This window comes from Geospiza fortis, unplaced genomic scaffold, assembly GCF_000277835.1.
Source record: "Geospiza fortis unplaced genomic scaffold, GeoFor_1.0 scaffold408, whole genome shotgun sequence".
NCBI lineage: Eukaryota > Metazoa > Chordata > Aves > Passeriformes > Thraupidae > Geospiza > Geospiza fortis.
The window spans coordinates 141884-163434 of record NW_005054330.1 but is presented as its reverse complement, the minus strand read 5'-3'; the positions used below and the strand labels follow the sequence as shown (position 1 = coordinate 163434).

Here is a 21551-nt window from a genome sequence, read left to right as displayed (position 1 = left end):
CAAGGAGGTGGAGGGGAATGGTTTAAACTGGCATAGGGCAGGTTTAGATCAGATATTGGGAAGAAATTCTTGCCTGTGAGGGTGGTGAAGCCCTGGCACAGGCTGCAGCAGCAAAGAGAGACCCAAAGTCCACCCTGCATGGATTCTGGCCCCAGCAGAGAATGTGGTCAGAGGAATGCAGATGAAGTTGGTTTTGCCAGGGATCTGGTTACCACCAAGCAGTGACATCATCTCCCTGCTCCTGCAGGGACTCCTGGTGCTGTTCTCCTCCTCATTCCACAGAGCATTTCAAAGACATTGGAGAGTTTGTCATTTTTTTTCTACCCTGCAAATCGAGCTGCTCTGCCTGGCTGTGAGCACTCACCACACACAGGTCAGGTGGTTCAGGGCAAGGCTGAAGATGGAGCAGAGGCTGACCCAATGTGCAAAAAGCAGACTAAAATCTAATTCTAAATATAAGCCCTGCTAGGGCTGGGTGAGCCACAACAGCACTTCCTCTGAGAGGTGGGAACGTACAACAGCACAGCACAGCAGAGGAACTAGCTGGGAACATCTTTAAAACCTCTCCTATGTCATCAGATTAAATTTCCTTTCCAGCCTGAGCTGATAAGGAATGAAGCCCTAAGAAAGCCAAGGCAGCAGGAAGGAGCCAGAGGCTGGGTCAGGAAGATGCTGAGCAGTGAGAGGGGATCCAGGCTCTGCCCAGGGCACGTGTAACTCCCAGCAGAGTTCATAAAACCTGGAACAGGATCCCTCGACTTCAACACCGCACGAAGCACAAGCCAGAACAAGGCAATTTCATTCTGGGATGCCAAGGAGGGGATAATTTGCTTTTTTTGAAAAGCTGCATAGTTGAAACCAACACCTCCTACTCCAAATGCTGCATTTCACAGCTCCCCTACACAGCTAACTGACACACGAGTTAAACTTCAAACAAACATTCCTGGGAGAAAAAGCTCCCCTTAGCTTAAAGCCTGGAATTAAAGATGTAGAGAAAGTGATAGGATTTCCTGACAACAAGTGAATAACAAACATGCTCGTTTCAACACACAGCTCAGGAGATGTTTTAGGAGACAGCAGTCAAAACACGCACACAGTTACCCCCCAGTGAACGTTTCCCAAAACTTTCACAATATTACCAGTTTCAATAAAAATGGATTGCCAGGATAGGGAGGCTGTGAGGGTGGTGGTGCCCTGGCACAGGGTGCCCAGAAAAGCTGTGGCTGCCCCTGGATCCCTGGAAGTGCCCAAAACCAGGCTGGAAAAACCTGAGATACTGCAAGGTGTCCCAGCCCATGGCAGAGGGTGGGACTGGTTATTTTAAGCTCCCTTTCAACCCAAATTCTTCTGGGATTCTATGATTCCAAGGCTTGCATTCAGAGAAGTTTTTGTATGATACAATTTATTTCTCCTGAAAGCTGTCACTTACAGCTTATAAAAAAAAAAAGGCAGCAAGGTGGATGAGCAGAAAATATCAGCTCTAAGTCTATTTATGCTATTTTCTTCTTGTTTAAGAGCATGGTAAAAATCAACTCCTTGCAATGAGCATAAGCGAAATCACAGAGTAAAGTCGTTTAAATAATTATTCTTGCCAAAATAATGAGAGAACAACAAAGGCAGCCACCAAATGCCCATCACTATGGGTTTCTGGCCCAGATTTATCTGCCAGCTACGTTCATGGCCTGTTAAACCAAAGAGAAATTATTAAGAATGAAAAAGCAGGAACTGTTTCAGCACTGGCCCTTGTATCTTCATTAATTAAACTGAACAGTTTCACTCCTCCCCCCAGCCCCAAACAAGACAAACAACTCATTTTTAAAGCCTGCTTGCTGCAAACTTGCTTCCCCTTACCCTAACAGCTCCCTGGGAATTTAAAGATTAAATTTAAAGATTAAAATTCCATTTACTGATAGTACCAAAATATTGTTTTTGAGAACAACTCACTGTGTTCTCAGTGAATATTAGGGCAGAACAATTCAGCAACCATTCACCGTAGGGCCTGTACCTATTCCAAGTTCAGAATCAAAGTGCCAACTTGTAGTAATTTCTCTTTACAAAACATTTGTTGAAGGATGTTCACCACAAAGGACAAACTTTTTGCAGATAGATTAGGGTACAACATAAGAGGCAGTGCAGATCAAAGTTCTTTTATAAGCAGAGACACAGTCCCAGGTGAATGCAGGGGAGGAACTCAAACCAGGACCCTGCCCTGCTCCAGAAAGGGATCCTGTTCAAGGGGAAAAGGCAGAGTCCATCAGCTTTCCCCAGCAAAAAGCTGCACAAGCTTAGAATAAAACATCTGGGAAGACTAATAAAAACTAGGATGGGAATTTCAGCCTCTCAAACAGAGAAAGGGCTGTGGAATTCAACAAAAACCCTCAAAAGGACTAAGTGCCCTCCCAGCATATGCATCAAACAAATCACTCCACTTCCATCTTTATTTTGGAATTAAAAACTGAATCCAAACTAAGTACCAGATGAATTTTGAATGAAAACAACATTTTCTTTGACTGCCTGGTATACCAAAAGCAAACCACTCCTAAATGCACTCAGGTGTTATTTTTAGCATGTACCAGAGCAATTTAGGTAAAACACATCGACCACACTCAGCCCCAGAATTCATCTTTGCTGTTCTGTGTGAAACACCTCTGAGGTTTTCCATGACTTTTTTTAGCAGTGTAAGTGGAGCCAAGGGAATCAAACAGCTTGCCCTGGTTTTATTGTATGGCAACAAACCTCAAGACCTAGAACAGTGCTGGCTGTGAAACCAGATCTCACACCTATAATAGAACCATGACCCATAGACCCTGATTAAATCTGAGGCCATGTTTAATGCATGTATCTCTGCTCCTCTTACAAAGACACCAAGCTGATGACATGAGATGAAAATGGACAATTAACTCCATCAAAATACCTGAAAGAAAAATCAGCTTCTATTTAAAAGGTCTCAGTGCAAAGCAAAAGCTTCTGCAAGCTCAGCTACGGATTCGCAGATGTGAGGGTGAAGAAGTTTACTCACACTGACTTAAATTGTGCTGCCTGAGTTGAATTTGGAGAGCTTTCTGTGCTGTGTACGAGGCCAAGTTCTCCACCAGCAGCCACCAGTGGCAGCAGGGAAGGGAGGTGGAAGCCCTTGGCTGTGTCAGGCAGGAGTTCATGGGCACAGCTGCTCCTTCTTTAAAAACTCCATCAGCCCCGAGTGTCTGCTCTACACTACAGCCCCAAAGCAGCACAGAAACCAGCTTACATTAATTACACACTTTTTACTCATCCCATAGGTTTTTGTAGCACAATGTCAGTAGCTCCAAGGACTAAGACTTGCAATCAAGTAAAAAATACCAGCTCCGGGTCTGTATTCAGCATTTGCCACAGACACAATGGCACCAACCACAAACTTCTTGGAGTGCTCAGACCTTAAGTTTGAGCCCAAATGAAACCAAATTCCCACTTAAAGCCAAGCACAAGCAGAATGCCTGCTGAAACAGAGGAACAGCAGCTCCAGCACTTTCACCAGGGACTTAAGTGAAAAGGTCACCCCATGTCTCCTGATTTCTGCTCTGTAAGCAGTGCTGGGTAGGACAGCAGAACATTTGTCCTCTGCAGGTTTCACATTCCCATTTTTCAGCCTTCTTCTACACGAGTTGTTCATTCAGATGATTCCAATAAATCTAAACCACCAGCTTAAAAAAAAAAGCCAAGAGAACTTCACCATGCTAACACTGTAACAGTGGTTACCAAATATTTTCTTCTTCATTCTTTTGTGCTTACTTGACACTATTTTCTTTCCCAGTCTGTCCAAACAGGACATGGATAGCAAGCTGGGACAGAAATGCTCTACCCAGTGCTGATAGAGAGCAGTGGAAAGTGCCATACTCAAACACCACACCTGCCCAAGGAATGCAGCGTCACCTGCGCTCATTCCCTGAGCAAACCCCGCCAGAGCTGCCTGTGTTTACACTTCACAATGAGTAACTGTTTTGTTTAATAATAAAAAAAGAAACAAAAACATTTTAGCCACTTCAGAGAGTTTGGATTTACCCACATGTTGGCACCACGGCTTGGGGCCCCTTTCCACACAACTCAACCACAGTCACTGGTCAAACATTGGGTTTAAATCACCAGTTTCAGGTACAACTCAAACCACTGGTTTCAGCTCCTCTCCATGAAATAAACAGAATAAACCAGATTTGCTTCCCTTTCACTCCCTATCACCCCAAACCTTTGCTGCTTTGCAGATGTGCCAGAACTAGAATTGGGGGTGTCAGTAATGGCCAGGAAAGTCATGGCAGCTGCAGCCATCAGAAAACCAGCCTCTCCTCCTCCTCTTTGCCATGCCATGGAATACACAGTTCTTCCTGAAAATAATCTGGAGACCAATGGAAAAGGGTGGGGAAAAGGCTCTGTGTGGTACAGAACTGTGGGGAACCAAGAGCTCTTCACCTTTCCTTTGCTTCCAGGAAATGCACCCTGCCTCTGCCACGCCACAGCCTTCACAAGGCACACTGACCCTATTGCTTCTATGGCATGACAAAGTAGGAAGCATTCTAAGAAAAACCCCATATTTTTCAATAAAAGAAGGAAATAATGATCTTTTATGTTGCCTGCACAGTGACAGCACTTCACTCTTCTTACAAATTCAGCTTGAAGCATTTTTTACTAGAAAATCACAAATACTGAAGCACACCCAAAGCCATGCTGGCCTGCTGGGGAACTGACCAACACCAGCCCAGTTTCAGCCTAACTTTCTAATTTCAGACCAATACATGTCCTACCTTACTGTCTTGCTTCAAAATCAACCATATTTTTCCCATTCCCCAAATCTTGAAATGAAAACATCCACCTGTGCTGCAGGAAGAAAGCAGCTGGGAGCAGACAGACAGACAGCACTATCTGGAGGTGTTTTGGGGGCTGTTTTTAGATGGAAAAGCAGACAGGAGGGAGGTTTTGTTAGGAGATAAAATGCTGCAACAAACCCGAGGGTTTGCACTGATTTTTTTTTTCCCCTTGAGGGTCTCAAAAAGGTGCTTACAAGCTCGGGGGGCTCTGAGCTGGGCTGCCTCTTCCTCAGAGAGGAAAACCTCTGCTGACTCCGCACTGAAAACCTTCGGAAGGACTCTCTGCTCCGGGATGCAAAGTGCCTGAAGGAAGAGGTTCTCTTGAAAGGAGTCCTGGTGCCACCTTCCCCTCCACTCCGCTCATGAGCCACCGCAGTAGTGACTAAATTTAGTGCTTCCTGCAAGGATCTCCGCACTGTGCCCATCCACTGGGTCATGTGAGTTTGTGCCACTGTCAGTTTGTCTCCAAGGTAATCCATTTTTTATTTTTTTTTTCCAGCAGAGATGAAATATCAATATTCAGTAGCAATTAAAATATATTCTCCTTAACAACCCTGATTTATTTTGCGAAAAGTGATTCCATGTATAAAATATTTCCAGCTAAGGTAAACAGCATTGCACTATCACCCTCAGCATATTCCTAAAATTAAATAACCAAAGATGTGAGGTGGGAGATTGGTATTTGTCAAGTAGGAAAAAATAAAAGACTTTTCCTACTTACAATCGGCTTTGCAGAGTTCCATCAAAATATGTTTAATTCAGCCATGTTAAAGAGATAAATCAATGTTTAAATCCTGACACAGTCACTTGAAACGAGTCCATTTGCAAGCAGAGAATTAGGTTTTCACTCTCATTTCAGAGCAGGAAAAGCAACTCCCTTTTTAAGCCAAGCTTTTCTTCTGCTGTAAATATCAGAAGGATAAAACAAATCTTATTCTCCTGGCTCGGCCGCTCGACAGGTGAGAGTACACTGACCAAAGTTCTGGTGCTCCTATACAATCCATTTAGCAGCAAATCGATTAGATCTTCTCAACAATGAATCCAGCTCCTCCTCAGAAAACTCTGCAGCAGGCTGTCAGCAGCAGAATCCCCTCCTCACCATCCTTGCTGCCTCCGGAGCCATCCTGGAGAGCTCTCCCGGGCGGGCAGAACTGCGGAGCAGCGCAGGGAAATGCGTCCAGCCCTCCTCGCGGGGCTGCTCAGAGCCTGCCAAAAGAGCTGCTGGATGACATCAGCTCCTCTGCTTCCAAGTGGGGGACAAACACAGGGACTGTCCCCACTCCTCCTGTGCTCACATGGCTCTGGATGCACAGCTGTTTGCAGCACGGCTGCCTCCCAGGCTGGCTCTGCTAAGGCACACACGAGGTTACCGGCAGGAGAAACGCTGCTGCTGCTGCCTCTGGAATGCTGATCCCTCCTCTCTGTCCCTGTGCTCCGGGGAGGAAACAATGAGGAGGTGACCAGCCGCAGAGGTCTGCCCAAGGAAGGAGCTGGGCTGGGCTTTATTATAGTACAGGCAGGGTTCCCATGGCAACGCAGGGAACAGCATCTGCTGGCTCCGGAGCAGGCAGGAGTTGCACAGATCTATTGGAATGATTCATAGTTTGCATACGTCACGTGGACTCACTGATTTTAACCCTTCCTGGGGAACGTGGCTCTGCCAGGGAACGTCTCACACCCCCACCAGAAGATTCCCACTGGGAATCCTACACCTACACCCTCGTCCTGCTGCTCAACGGGCACCTGGGCAGCGCCAGCACCTGTACGTGGCTCACTGTGCCATTCATGGCCTCAAAGAGGACACGTCCCAGCCAGTGACTGCTATCAGCACAGGATAATGATTAAGCCAGAGGCTCAAAGCAAAGCTGAACAGGTCTGACCATTGGAAGCTGGTTTTTTCCACTTTTCTACAGCATTCCCTGTTGTGAGGAACAGCCCCATGTCCTTCCCTAAGCTCTGCTCCCTCCCCAGCTGCTGGGAGATCATGGCATTGGTACCACAAACCCAAAATGATTGAGGGTAACGAGAGGACCCCAAGTGTCACCAGCCATGGAATCTTGGGAACAGCCCACTTGGGTGGGCTGCAGGAATAAAAGCTTGGAGTTTAAATCAATACATCTCAGTTTATGACGTAAGTTTGGACTTAAAAGTCCAAAGTCAAGCTGTGACTAGTTCAGGACCAAGGGGAAAGAGGCAAGACAGGCACGTTGGGAGCTGCTCGCTCTCTTGTTTGTTCAAGGGGGTTTGTGGCTGTTGCTTAATTTGCCATACAAAGTACCATGAACTTGCATCACCCTCTGCTCCTCTGAACTATCCAGGAAGAGAATCAGTGGAAGAAAAAACTTCTAGATAACATTTGATGCAATGGCTCTTGCGTAAGGTTCATTGTATCAGAAATGTGCCTTGCAGACACGCATGAACCCAAGACACCCTGAGGAAATAGGGTGCCTTCCCTTTTAATCCCGGTTTTTAGGAGCTCAGCTCCACCAACTTGTAACTTATCTCCAGGAAAACTTCACTGACAACTATGTAGCTTTCCCTAACTTACTCTCATTTCTGAACGTATTTGTTTTGAACAATTGCAAATTAGCAGCCTTATAAAAGCCCTCGGTAATCAAAGAAAATCCAGCCAACAGCGAAAAATCCTTTTTTTCTCCCCTCATACAGCTCTTCTCTTAAAGAGCTGCAGGGTTATTTTTGTATGGAAATGGAAAGAGAGAGTTTTGACCAGACTCCCCAAGAGCAGGGCGTTTCTTAGATTTGTAAAGAAATAGGAAAAAAATAAATTTATCTACCAGAGTTATGGATAATCCTCCATGAACTATGGAGATCCTGCATCCAAGGCTGGAATTTAAGACTTAGTGCACATTTTCATGCTGTTAAATTAAAGTGTGATATTTCAAACATCTGTGCCTTTGCAAGTGCAGCTCTATGCCTGCTGCAGTGCAGGGATTGTGCACTCTGCCATTCCAGAGGGTTTCAGGCTCCATCTGATGCAGGAGCCCCTGAAATAGCAGCCCAAGAGCTCTGCCTGGAGCTGCCATGTGAGTCAGCCAGCAGCTCCTTCACCTCACCAGGATGGGCAGAGCAGAACATAAATTTAACTCCCCATCTGGAATATCACCTGGGGCAAACAGGGGGAGAGGCAGAGCCAGATTTCACCCAGGATGCAGAGAGCAAAATGTTCCTACAGCTCGCTGCAAGGGCTCCTCACACGTGCATGGAACTTGAAGGATCTGAAAATGCTCTAGAGAATATATTCTAATTTTTTATTATGCCTCTCCTGAAAAAGAATGTTATACCAAATATACAATTTTTGTCCTCAGAAGATTGGAAAACTGCTGACTTGAGTCTTTCTGCAAGACTAAATTTAGGATCTTCTGGCACCACGTGAACACACTGCTGGGTATTGAAGCATCTAAATTACTGCTTAGATTTACACCTCAATTAACGTCAGGGCAAAATGCTTTGGAGAACAATCCAGATGAACCTTCACCATCAAATTCAAATAGTCAGAGATTTTTCCAGCACTTCAGCTAAACTTGCAGGGCAGTGGAACAAGACGAGCTTTAAAGTCCCTTCCCTTGGAGGCACCTTCCACTATCCCAGGTTGCTCCAAGCCTCATCCAACCTGGCTTTGGACAATTCCAGGGATCCAGGGGCAGCTACAGCTTCTCTGGGCACCCTGTGCCAGGGCCTCACCACCCTCCCAGGGAAGGATTCTCTAACTGGCCCCCAGCCCAACAGTTCTGGCTGAGTGCGAGTTTGTTCCTGAACAAGAACAGCACAAGATGATCTTCTGCCCTTGACAAATTCAAGTGATTATCTCACTCTGGGGCTGTCAGGGATCTGCAGCTCCAGAAAACAGAGCACATACACACAGCTACCCAAACTGCATGACTAATTACCTCAGTATAAATGGGACCTCGTTATTCAAACATTGCTGGATACTTCCATTATTAACATCTATTCCACCTACAGCTCAAAACCACAACCCTGCACAAAGGCCTAACAACCCTTGTTTCTCCCCTCATTCAGTAGAAAACAAGATTCCATGGTTACATTATATTTTCCAAAAGCCTCTTGCAGCTCATTTGGGGCCTCACCTGCTCTCAAACACATGTAATTATGTTAATGACTCTGTGGGATTGCAAGGTCAATTTAAAGAAGGCCAGAAAGCAGCAGAGCACTGCACACAGCCCAGGAGGGGCAGCGGGGACTTGCAGCCTCTCCATGGGTGTGAGTCCTTCCAGCCCATGGGGTTCCCCTGCCACCAGCTCCACCCCAGCACCACGGAATGGGGAAAGAAATCCAGCTGAAGACCCATCAAAACACCTGGGAGTAGTTTTCACCTCAACTGGGTCCCCTGAAGGATCCTTTGCCAGCAAAGCAGATGGGACAGAAGGATGGGCAACCTTAGTCTGGACTAAGTGTGACAACAGTTTCTGCTCTTCCCATGTGGCAACCTCAGTCAGGAATTCACACTCTGATGGGTTCCTCCTATCACCCCCTCCCCCCATCATTCCAGTTAGCAATTAGCATTAATTCAGGCATTTCCAAAGGATTTTCTGAGCCATCATCCCACCTACAAACAGCAGCACCCAGCACTTGTGAGGACCACAGTAGCTCCATTCCCACCTTGTGACACCCCGGGAGCAGAGCCTGCCCTTGTAAGGCTGTCCCAGCCCTGCATTCCACACCAACTCTCCTTCTGCTTCATTAGTAAGAGAACTTAATTTAACCTCTTGTGCTTGGCATGATGGACTATTTAAAGATGCAGCACTGGGCTGGGCTCGGTTGCATGGCTCCAGACTAAATTACTCTTGGGCTCCTCAGACATGACAAACAACTCATGGTTTTATGGGCTCCTTGTTTTTGCCTCTGTGTTCCGTGTTTTGCCAATGGAATTGTCACATTCCAAGAAGGAGCAGCAAGCATTCCTTACTACTACATGCAACACCACCACCATGAAGATTTTACCGTATCACCTTCCAATTCTCATTTAAAGGAAAAAAGAAATGCTTGGCTGCACCTCTGGCTGAGAAAGAGCAAAGCTCAACAGCTGGAGCAGAGGATCTGCTCCATGGCAGATACCCAGCTTGCCTCCATTCCAATCCAGGAACTCCCATGACACTTAAAACCACCAAGGCCTTTTGTCTTTGGCTCTGTTACCTGTTCTGTTTTGTGGGTTTTTTAAAATTTTCATGGTGATATAAAAATGCAATTCACTGAGATGGCCAAACAGCCTCACCTGTAGAAAGGCACTCCACAGTCAAAAGAAAAAGGGAAAAAAACCAAGAGAAAGCAAAATGAGTGGAATGGATGAAGTGTTTTAACACAAGGACTTTGGACAGCGTCCATACAGAGAAATCTCTTTTGTAACCTGAAACCCCAGGTATCTCAATATTTACACCAAATATTTGTTTTTGATTCTTACTTTCGTTTTCTACTGAAATTAAGCAAGTTACATTCATAGCTACAGCTCTAATTAAAGGTTATTCACAATCTTGGACAACTTGCAGCGAGACCTCGGTGTTCCCCTTGCACATACCATCTACAAGTGGCTGAAATTCCAAACTTTTTCCTTCTGCTAGGTAATTTTAAAAGCCCCCAGAGGCCTCACAAACCAGTGAATAAGGAGAGGCTGTGAAAGCAACAGGTTCTGCATCAATATGGGAAAGTTTACACAAGCACACGCTGATACGAGAGGATTTTAAAGAAAGGTGCAAAAACATTTCATAAAAGAGCCCATCAATGGCTACTTTAGAAAGTATTTTTTTAATAGAGAAGTAAAAAAAAACCTTAAATCTGCATTCCTTGTTTTCCTTACAGAAGTACCCTTGTGATAAACAAAACACATTAATAGTTTTCATGACTGAACAAATGCTCCACATATTTGCTTATACCTGCCAGAGTAATTTTTCCTTCTACTTCCATGGTGATCCTTGATGGGATCAGCAAAAAAATGAACTTTCTCATTTTATTTGTAATCAAAAAGTCAACCATCCTTTCTCTGCCTAGGATTCTAGGAACTTTTGCAGTAGCATGTCATTATTTCAAGATTAATAAAAATCTGTAAGTAAGGGTGACTGTGAAATAAAGATTTTTACTCCAAGTTTTTAAACAATTTAAATGCAACTACCAGTCATAATTGTAACAACTAAAGTACAACAGTATTTCAGAAAATGCCAATTGTTTTGTCCCCCAAGCTACACTTCTCCTGAACCTAAGCAAGGCCCAGTTAAACATCCTGAACATACACAGCTTTTGTGCCTTGAATTGTTTCAGTGTAACACAAAGCTATCAATGTTAAAGCTGAGGAAACCAGCTAAAAATACACAAGGCTGTTTGCAAGCCCATATCCATAATCCTGCAGCACTTCCCTTCTAGCTCAATGGAGAAGGAAAAACTGAAAAAACAGAAACAGGAAATTCCTACAGCACCAGAAAGGACTAAAACAATTTTCTTTACATTTGTTTATGTCCAAGGGATCGAGCCAAGCAAAAGAGGGATGGTTACAGGTTGTTTTTAATTTGTACAAACAAAAATCCAGGATGAAGATGTCTGCAAAGGATCTCCCTACACCAGGGAGGGAAAACAAAATAATGCCAGAGCCAGGGCTCTCCTGGCAAGTCCAACATGGAACAGTTTCTGCTCCATCACTCAACCCAATGGACATGTTAAGCATAGATAACCAAAAGACATCTTCAAAAGAGACTTCTTGGGCACAGAACATGGCCTAAAATACCTTCACCTGCTGAACTTTTCTCCCAGGGCAGGCAGGGTGAGTGGAGTGCACAGAAACAAAGCAGAACACACTGCTCCTGCTCCACACCACCTGCCTGAGGAGACGACAGAGCATTTGTTCTCCTCACTGAGGCTGCTCAGGAAATCTCCAACTACTGAGGGCTCAGATCTGACTCACAAAATTCACAGAACACTCTGAAGGAAGAGCTTTTTTTTTTTAATGCAAGGGATTTCCTTCTTCAAAGATCAGTAACAAAGAGCTGCTTCTGAACCCATTCCAGCTGCTCCTGGTGTGATCACACACTGCCCAAGGCCTGTCTGAACACTGCTCCTCCATCCTCTCCCTAAAAATCACCATTCCATGTGGAATCAGGCACTGCTTGATGGCAGTAAATTGACCAAACACCAGCTGTAAGTTAATACAGTAATTCCTTCACCCATTTTAACCTATTTGATGATGAGAGCAGAGGATTTATCTGAGATGGCTGTATAACCCTGAGTGCACACAACTTCTTTTACTTCCAGGTCTCTCAGCTCTTGCTGCCTCCTCCTCCTCCCAGACCCAGCACAACAGCCCCATGTTGCCACATTTCCCAGGACATGGACAGCCCTCAACCCATTCTGCCTCCCCTTAGGTGCCAGGGATTTATTTCTCTCCACCATGAGTCACTAAACTAAACACGACATTTTTCCAAGGCTCCAGATTTCCCTGAAGTTGCACTTTAAGAACACCTGTGTCCTGCAGTACAAATCCTGTGGTATCCTGAGGAAAGTCCTCCACCAAGAGCTACTTTCCCTGTGCTCAAGCAGCTCCCTAAAATCACCATTTCCTTTCAGCACAGTAAACGCTCGCTGGATGCACGAACAACTCAGCACTGCTGAAGGGACAGGAACAATAGTGGGAACTTGGCTGTCTCCCAGCATCAGCAACACGGACAACAGCTTGGGAAAGCAGGAACTGAGTCAAAACAACTTTAGATCAAAATATTACAAGGGAGGCAGCGAAGTTACCTCTGCTTTGTGTGTGTAAATGAGGTTTAACAATCCTCTTTAGCCTTATGTTACAGAATGGTTTGGGTTGGAAAGGATCTTAAAGATCATCCCTTCCACTATCCCAAGTTGCTCCAAGCCCTGTCCAGCCTGGCCTTGGACACTTCCAGGGATGGGGCAGCCCCAGCTTTTCTGGACAATCTGTGCCAAGGCCTCACCACCTCACAGGGAAGAGCTTTTTCAGAAGTGTATTCATAATTCCAGATTTAAAATAAGGGGAGTGAGGGCAGGCACGGTCAGCCCCACTTCCAGCTGCTCTGAACCTGGAACAACGCAGTCACTACAAAAAAAAATGACCAGGTCTAGAAATGATTACATCTCACTCAATGAAACCCTTATTGCAACAAGTTAACCTAGAATGTGCTAGTCCATGTGAGCATTTTATGGTAAATTAAACTTAATGCCACAGCTCATTAGAACAAACTGCTGTGCCCTGAGCACGTGTCCCTGGGCTGGGAGCAGGGATGTGGCTGTGGGCCAGCAGCACTGCGTGGTGGAACAGCACTCCCTCGTGTTCCCACTGGGAACGGGGCTCCTCAGCCAGGCTGACCTGTCTGCCTGCTCTCAGCAATGCCACAGACACCACAATTCCTCTTGTACAGCAGCAGCCAGGAATTGGGGAAATGCCTTTCCAGATTTTCCTGTGCGAGGGCGTCATTTACCCAGGTTATCGAGAGGTAACCCGGGTTATCTGCTCCTGCTGGCACCAGGACAGCTCACCCCTGGGTGGGAGGGGGTTTTAACTCTTTGGAAGAAACATCCCCACCACCAAAAGCAAATCCCAAAAGGAAAGAGCAGCACAGTCCACAGGAACTTTCCAGAAGTGCAGAGAGAGGGAAGGCACAGCACAGCTGTACAGAGCCCCTTCCCTCCCTCAGAGCAGGGATAACCCCTTGAGAGCAGGGATAATACCCTCTCAGAGCAGGGATAACCCCCTTGAGAGCAGGGATAACCCCCTCAGAGCAGGATGAGCATCACCCATGGCTCCAGACAATGATTTCAGTTTCCTTCCATCACCAACCCACCTCCTCTCACAGTGACACGTCAGGACAGTGGTTATTAACCAGCTGATGCTTCCTTCAGAGTCACCTGACAAAACACATCAAAACTACTCTTTAAAGGTAGCAACCAAAATCTTGTCAAAACAAACTCTAAATCTTACTTCTTCCTTAAAAACCCCAATTTTCTTTTGATTTTGCAATTGTTCAATTCATGACTATCAATAAAGATCTTTTTAAACCATCACAGTGCTGCAGAGGAACGTTTTATTTAAAACAAGCACTTGCTTTGAGTGCTTTCAGGATTAGCATTTCTTTGCTGCTTGAAAAAATGACAAGTGCCAGATTGGGAAAAAAACCCAGTCCATCAGGACTGGTACCAGCATGGGCAGGAGGCCAAAACTGAGCAGTGAACCAGAGCAAGAATTGCTGACAAATGAGAAGGCCAAGGGCAGGAACAGAACCACCAGAGCAGTCCAGCAGAGGTTGTGTCCACCAGGAAGCCAAAAAAAAATTGGTTCTTGGACAAAGGGCATTGGAACAGGAAACCCCAGAGCTGTGGCTGCACACCTGGCATGACCAGTCTGACCCTGTGACTGATGATAGACCATGGAGCTGCACCTACAGGGCTTCCTGTGCAAGCCAGACCTAAAGATGTCTTGTACCAACTGCAGCAGAGCTCCTCACCAGCTGGAAAAGTGGTGATGGATATCCCATGCACACTGGAAAATACTCAAATATATACAAGCTGTGGAAAAAAAGGTGTCACTGGACACAAAGACATTTCTCAGAAACCCAGAGGTGTCACCCACCCACCACAGAATGCAGATGTGTGGTGGTCACACCATTGCACACAGACTGGGGCAGACCACAGACCCTGCTGAGCTCAGAAAATGCTGTTTGTCACAGCCAGACACATCCTGCCCAGAGATCAGGAGAGCAGTCAGCAAGGAATTAGCAAAGAGCTGGCACTGAGTGGGTCCAGTGATGTCCCACAACTCCACCACTGCAGGAGTAAAGCAAAGACACAGCACAGGAGATGCAACCCAACAGTAACTCCATAGAGCAGCTTTAAAAGCAGATTTTTGTCATAGTATTTTTTAATTAAGAGTTGTAGCTTCTTCAGGTATGTCTGCCTAATGAATAAAGCATCTTAGCTCCCCAAGACAGATTAAATAACACTTGACAACCAACCCCAGCATCTCTGGTTACTCCTGACTGTAAGTAGAGAGAACAGATAAGTATCTCCTCAGCAGCACAGAAAGTGACAGAAGGCACAATTGTGCATGTCCCTTAAATTTCTTTTTTTAACATCATGAATATCAGAGCTGTCATTCTAATATTTTCTTGCAGTAAATCAGGAAGTGTGCATGAATGAAAGTAAGGAATGCTCCAGGGCCCCTAAAAGAGAATATACACCCAGAAAATATAACATCCTGTTCTGTTACAGCCTAGAACTGCACAAGACTGGAGCCCACCATCCCAGGCACCTTCTGGACTGATCCAAAGTTTGGGTTGGTTTGGGATTTTTCCCCTGGCCTTATGGAAAATCTCATGTCAAAGCAAGAGCAGGGACAGAGCTCTTTCACATTTCTCACACTGACAAATCTTGAAAAACATCCTCCCTCTCCTCACACTAATGACTAATTTTTTAGTTTGCAATTTAAAGGAGGCTTTTCTCTTAAAAATACATCTGGTCAAATTAAAAAACTGAATTAATGTCCGAGCACTTCCATGTTCTATGCTACTACAGTCTCCAGCGGGAAAAGGTTTTCAATAAAATGCCCAGTTCTTCAAGCACAGTTTTCTCTATCAGCTGCAAGAAATTCACAGTGGGCAATCTCACCTCGCAGCTGATCAAAGGACATACAGGCAAGGATTGCAAAACTCAAAATGAGAGAAGGAAACTCTTTGCTAGAGTTTTAAAACATAGCAGCCAACAGCTAACATGAAAAGGTTTGGTGCTGATCACATGCTGAATTGACAGCTGAAAAAATGAAGATCAATGCAAACTACAACAAGCAAATGAAACCTGATCTTCGATGAGTACAGGAGAAATTAAAACATTAATTAGTTCAAAGCAGTACAGTATTTATTCATAAAGGCTTTTCAGCTCAAATTCATGTTTTATAAATGTGAAAGTTTCAGACACACAGCAGTCCCTGTGCAAAGCTGGCAGGGCAGCACAGTCAGAGCCTGCTAAAAAGAGCTTTTCGTGACAGACAGCCCTGAGGAGTGTTGGAAGAGGAAGTGCTCACTGAGACATTGAAAGCCACGAAGAGTCAAATTAAAAGCAAGAAAGGTACTGTAAAATGACACATTCCTAAAGCTGCTTTCCTGGAATAGCAGTGGCTGTACCAGCATCAGGGCAGGAGGGTTCTGGGGCAGCAACCCCAGAGCCAGGCAGAGCTTTTACACAAAGAGGGAAGAATATTCCTAACACACACTAAACTAAACCACAACTCCCATGGTTCTGCATAAACAAGGAAGAAATGTCGATTCCTGAAAGGGTTTTCCAAGGCACATTCGGGTAGGCGACAGTTGTAAGTATTAGAGATAAAACAGCCTTTCTCACCCAAAATAAATCCTGAGCTTCATGTTAGTACTCAAAAAGGAACTGCTGAGGAAAGCTTCAGCACACAGGAACACTCCCAGGATTTCTGAAAAGAGTGGAAACAGCCAGCTCTGGGAGCACACTTACCCACAGATACTGCAGGAACTTCAGCAGACGTGGACAGTAATAATACTCCATTTTCCACAGCTCCGAGTTAACGCCAACCCATCCCTGTTGCAGGCAGCTCCCGGGCTCTCCCCGCCTCCAGCACCAGTTAAAAGCAGAGTGGAGCAATTAAAAGCAGCATGAATAATGTAATAATGTTCTGAGTGTGTCTGGCCCCACGTCACCACCACCACCAGGAGCTGGGGCTCCTCAGGAGCAGTCGCTGAGCTACCGGCGGCAGCACGTGACTTAACCACTTGTTATTGAGCAGCCCACTGCTCCCAACTCCGTCATCTGGAGTGGCTCAGGCTGGAATTAGTGACAGGACTTTGGGTTTTGCAGTAAAGGCCCTGCAGGAGGAAAGGGAAGCTCTAAAACCCCTCAGTTATGAAACGCTCTGAACAGCAGCGGGGTCGCTCGCTGACCTTGTTTTGGGTGATGTACAGGAAAGACAAAAACCCACACATGTAACAAGAGGAGCTGCTGTTTTTATGTTCTTTGAATATAAAAATGTCTTTTGTGAAGGAGAAGAAATAGACACAACCAAGTAACTTTTTATACAGCCCTGGAATGTTCCCAGGGAACGAAAACTGCCAAAAAAGGAAGAAAGCCCAGGCAGAGCTTTACCCACCCCCGGGTCGTCCTCCTCGGGCTGGGTCTAAAATAGAGAGTGGTGGAGTTGTTGGACATCAGCAGTGGGTGGTTTGTGAAGAGCAAAAATGGGAATTGTAACACTGTTTCTTTTTTACTTACATCCTTTTTTGATAGGAAAGGGAAAGATAAGTGACAGGAGCTCATCCAGGGAGGGCAGCCTGTTCCCTCCCAGCACTGCTCCAGCTCTCACCCTTCCCAGGGAGGGACAAGGCTGAGGTGATACAAAACAGCCTCTAAGATGCTGCTTGAAATTTTGATACTTCAAGGAAACTACCTCTCACTTTTCATCATCCCCTATGAATTCCTGTAGAGCTCAACCAAAGTATTTTGATTTTCTTCCAGGTTGCGTCAGTTTTTGGGGTAACAGAACAACTCAAGATGGGGTTCAGAAGGAACAAAGCTCCAGTATCAGAGGCTTTACACAATGCAGAAAAAGAGAAGGTGTGGTTTTTAGTGGGCAGAAGACAGACCTGTCATGGGCAGAACTGAAAACAACTGGTGAACTGTGACAAGCCAAACCATAAATTCATCTGCACATGTTTATAAAATATTTATCTTCTCTCCTTTGCACTTCATTTCCAAGATATTTTAGGAGTCAGCTCATGATTTTCTTCAACAAATCCTTCTCCACCCACACATCTCAGTCTCATATAAATGCATCTTTCTATGGAGACCATTAGAGAGATTTTCCTCCCTAAATGACAAAAAAAAAAAACCCCAGACTTTAATATAAAATAAATAAATAATACGCTGAGAGACTTCAAAATAACTCCTGCCTACACCAGTCCTAGTAGCAGCGCTCTGTTCTAACTCCTCAAAGCAGCAGATTGGGTTATAACCCAAAGCTGCACTAAAGCTGCTCCATTTCCAGCTGAAGGTACAATTCCTCCAGCCCCACAGCACAACTGCAGCTCCTTTATTTGGAGGATGAGTCCCAGCACACATTCCTCAGGTTTTCATTCCCAACACTCTTATCAGTCTGCATGACTCAATCAGGAATCCAGGCTTGTGACTGAGTGTCAGCTCTGATGGCATCACACAATTTATGGAAACACCTCCTGAGCTCTGTGGCTGCCCCTGGATGGGCAGGTAGGGCACTGAGAGGGAACAGCCCCACATCCAACCACAGGTACCAGCCCAGAGAGGATTTGACTGCTCAGGGCTCACACCTGTCCCTTCACCTGCATTCCAGGTCCAAAGGAAAAGATCCCTACAAGAGCCCAAGGCCTTGAGCCTGCTGCAGGCTCTGAGATTTGCAGCTGAACCAGTGAGAGAAACCCCTCGCTGTCCAAAGCACAAAACTTAATTTTTATACCTACTCTGTGCTGCAGCAGGGCTAAAAGAGGGAAGTACCAGCCATAGTAAAACCACAGATGACAACAGCCTAGCAGGAATCTTTGTAAAAGCCTTACTCTGTTTTTTAATCAATACAAACTTAAAATAGCTGAACAGTGTGATCCAGATGAGTGTTAAATCTCCAAAGTATCATCCTTCGCAATTTCAAACACCAATCCCATACTACCACTTGTATTTTGCAATGGTTGATTTCAAAGTCATCCTATGTAATGTTCTAAAAGCCTAATTACAAGCAGATTCTCTGGAATATAATCACAAATAAATGACTTCTCCAGAGGTAAATTATATTACTGAACCTTGCTTCCATTTGGAATTGTGCTTATCTATAAGAACCTAGCTCATCAGCTGTCCTGGAAAATGCCATTCAAGCAGTTGTTTACTATCACAGACAGATGTGGAATAATGCAACAAATTGATTCTTGCAAACTCATTTGGCAAATATAAAAGGGTATCAATGTCAGTTCTTCACTGCTTTAGTGGTGAATGTGAACCAAAAAGAATTGTTTATTCTACAACAAGACTTGTCACTTTGAGCACTCAGTCTCACCAGAACAATACCAGTATACCCTCACTGACCAGCAGTATAGACTGGAGAATATATTTTGTCATTAAGCCAGCCACAAGGAAAAAGAAGTAACTTGAGAAATTGCTCAAAGCAAACAGCAGCACAATTTCACATTTCCATCTAATCTCCCTTTCAAGGGAAATACAGACTGCATTAGGGTTTCTGGGGAAATAGGGGATTTAAGTGTGGCTCCCGTGGCTCTTTCCTGACCCCTCGTGTCTGTCCAGCTCACACAGCTCGGATGTGTCTCCAGCAGAGGGGAGTGTTGGAACGTGCTGCCAGAACTGGGAACTGCGGCTCCGCACCCAAAATCTCTGTTTTCTCCAAGGAAAACAAAGCCATAACCTTGGTGCAAAAGAAATGGTTTGGTTTTACATAATCTTCTGCAGTATCTCTGTGGGGCTTTGGAAAACATCAGTACGGTGTGTTTTCCACCTCCCAAAAGCAAGTCAAAGCCCCTTCCATGCACTCACTCACACTTTACACCCAGGAGGAGCAGGCTGCCCTTTGGCTCCCATGGCACTGCACAACAATCACAGCCCGAGGAGCCTTTCCAAAGCAACACAAAGGAGCAAAGCACTTGGTTCCTCCTGAATTCCACACAGGTCAGCTTTCTCTTTTCATGGAGCTGAGTCTCCCTTTCCAACCTTCCCTTCCTGTCTCGGGCTACACTTGGTGAAGTTGAGGGATTATCCTGAGTAACCTCCCAATCAACAATGAAGCTGGAGAGTAGCAGCGGTATTTATCTGAGAACAGCACCTGAACAGTTCAGCTATGCCAGCACTACTTCCAACAGCCCTTCTGTCCCACATTTCCTACCTGGCCAACACCACCTTTATATATTCGCACTATAAGCTGATGGCACATAACTTTTAGGGGTTGGATAAATGCCCCTTCTGTCAATAACCTAAATTCCCTAATATGAACCATGCTAAGAATGGGAAAGAAAAAGGGACATCAGCCCTTGGATACCCTTCCATGAAGCCTAAAGACTAGAACTGAAGAACAATCTGAGCCCACTTCCAAAACTCCAATTCGGAAATTTGTTTATAAAATCCTTATAGGTTTAGGTGTTCTCCTTTTCTTTGCTAGAAGGAAAGAAAACACTGAGTTTCTTTTATTTTTTTATATTTTTGTGTGTTCTCTGCTAAAGAGCTGCAAAGAGCAGAGTGAGCCATGGCAGAACAGGGCAGTGCAGCACCTCACTGCAGAGCGTGCTGGCAGAGACAGGACAGGGGAGGTGTGACCTTGGGACAGTCCATGGGACAACATCCTTCAGTGTCCACATTCCAAATCCTTTACTTCCCTCAGGAAACGTTGATCTTTCATTTAGTGCACATCTTTTGGAACATCCAGACCTTTGTTTTGTATTTCAGAGCAATAGCTGGATTGAGGAAGCTATTTCACAATATAAAATTTCTCTGAAGGGTAAAGTCAGGACATCCTTCTGAAACTGAGGAGAACAGCACCCAACAACATCAAGCAGGAATTCACCTCAACAATTTGTGTGTTAAGAGACAAATCAAACCACCCAAAATGTCAGCTGTGATCTTTCACAGAAACACTTCTCTGTGTGTTGCTGACAGAAAGACAAACCCATCATTTATTCCTCAGGCTGTGACACAGTTCTATTTGTCTGCACAAGCTGAGAAAACAACAAAAACAGTAATGCTCTAGAGCCATCTTGAGTTCAGGGTGAAAATTCTTCACTCAGAAAGTAAACTGAACAAGCTGCAAGGCTGAGGCTTGGTGTTGGAAGCTTTGGCAGTGAGCAGTGGGGTGGGATCCCAGGGAGGGGCAGCCTCACCAGTTCAACCCCCAGGAAATGCTTCTCTGCTTGGCAGACACATCCTTCTAGCACAGCCTTTTGCAAAAAGGAAAACAGAGCTGCAGCTCCCTGATCCCACCCCAAACCCTCCTCCAGGGTCACATACCAAACCAAAATCTGATCTCCTCTCCTTGTAGAAACTGTGGTGGCTCCTCTGTGCAGACACTGAGGAAAAGTCTGTTCCTTCTGTTTTGTCTGAGCTCTGCTTGCTCCCCTCTGCCCTGGGAGCCTGTAAAATACAGTTATGAATGTGATTAAATATACATGCATATGCACATACATATATACATATTTTCTATACATATAAAATGCCTTTTTGGAAAAAAAAAACAAGAGGAAACTCAAAGCTGAAAACACAAAATGGAAAAACATTATAACCATGAACATCCTACACTTTAATCACAGAATTATAGGACCATTAAGGTCTTTTCCAACCAAATCCAACCTCTGGATTTCATTCACATGTCACTGTATGAAGGGAATCTCTTGCCTTTCACCCAGGTCAGGAAAGCAGTGGAGTTTCACTGACAAATGAAGGCTATTCACCCAGCAAAAATAAAAATAAAATTTGCTTCCTTCAGATAAAGACAAAAACCAAAGAGAGGGCCAAAAAGATCACTGCTGACAACTCATAAAATAAACTCAAATTACTTCTTTTCAAGTAAATATAAAACTCCAGAGTTAACAATTGAACCTCCAGGTTCACAGCATTACAAAACCAATAAGCAACCTTTTTAAAGCTTTTTCAAGCTCTCCACAAAAACATCAATCAGTATTTCTAGACTTGAAGCAAAAATGA

The 21551-nt window shown here is 44.9% G+C and overlaps 1 protein-coding gene across 1 annotated transcript in view; it reads right to left on the bottom strand.

The window, feature by feature from the left end:
* KIAA1671 (KIAA1671 ortholog) overlaps positions 1–21551 on the bottom strand; it is a 64263-nt gene that overhangs the window by 15986 nt on the left and 26726 nt on the right. Inside the window, exon 6 of the mRNA XM_005421429.2 lies at positions 20859–20981. Coding sequence (XP_005421486.1) covers positions 20859–20981 — 123 coding nt within the window. The remainder of the gene's footprint in view (positions 1–20858; positions 20982–21551) is intronic.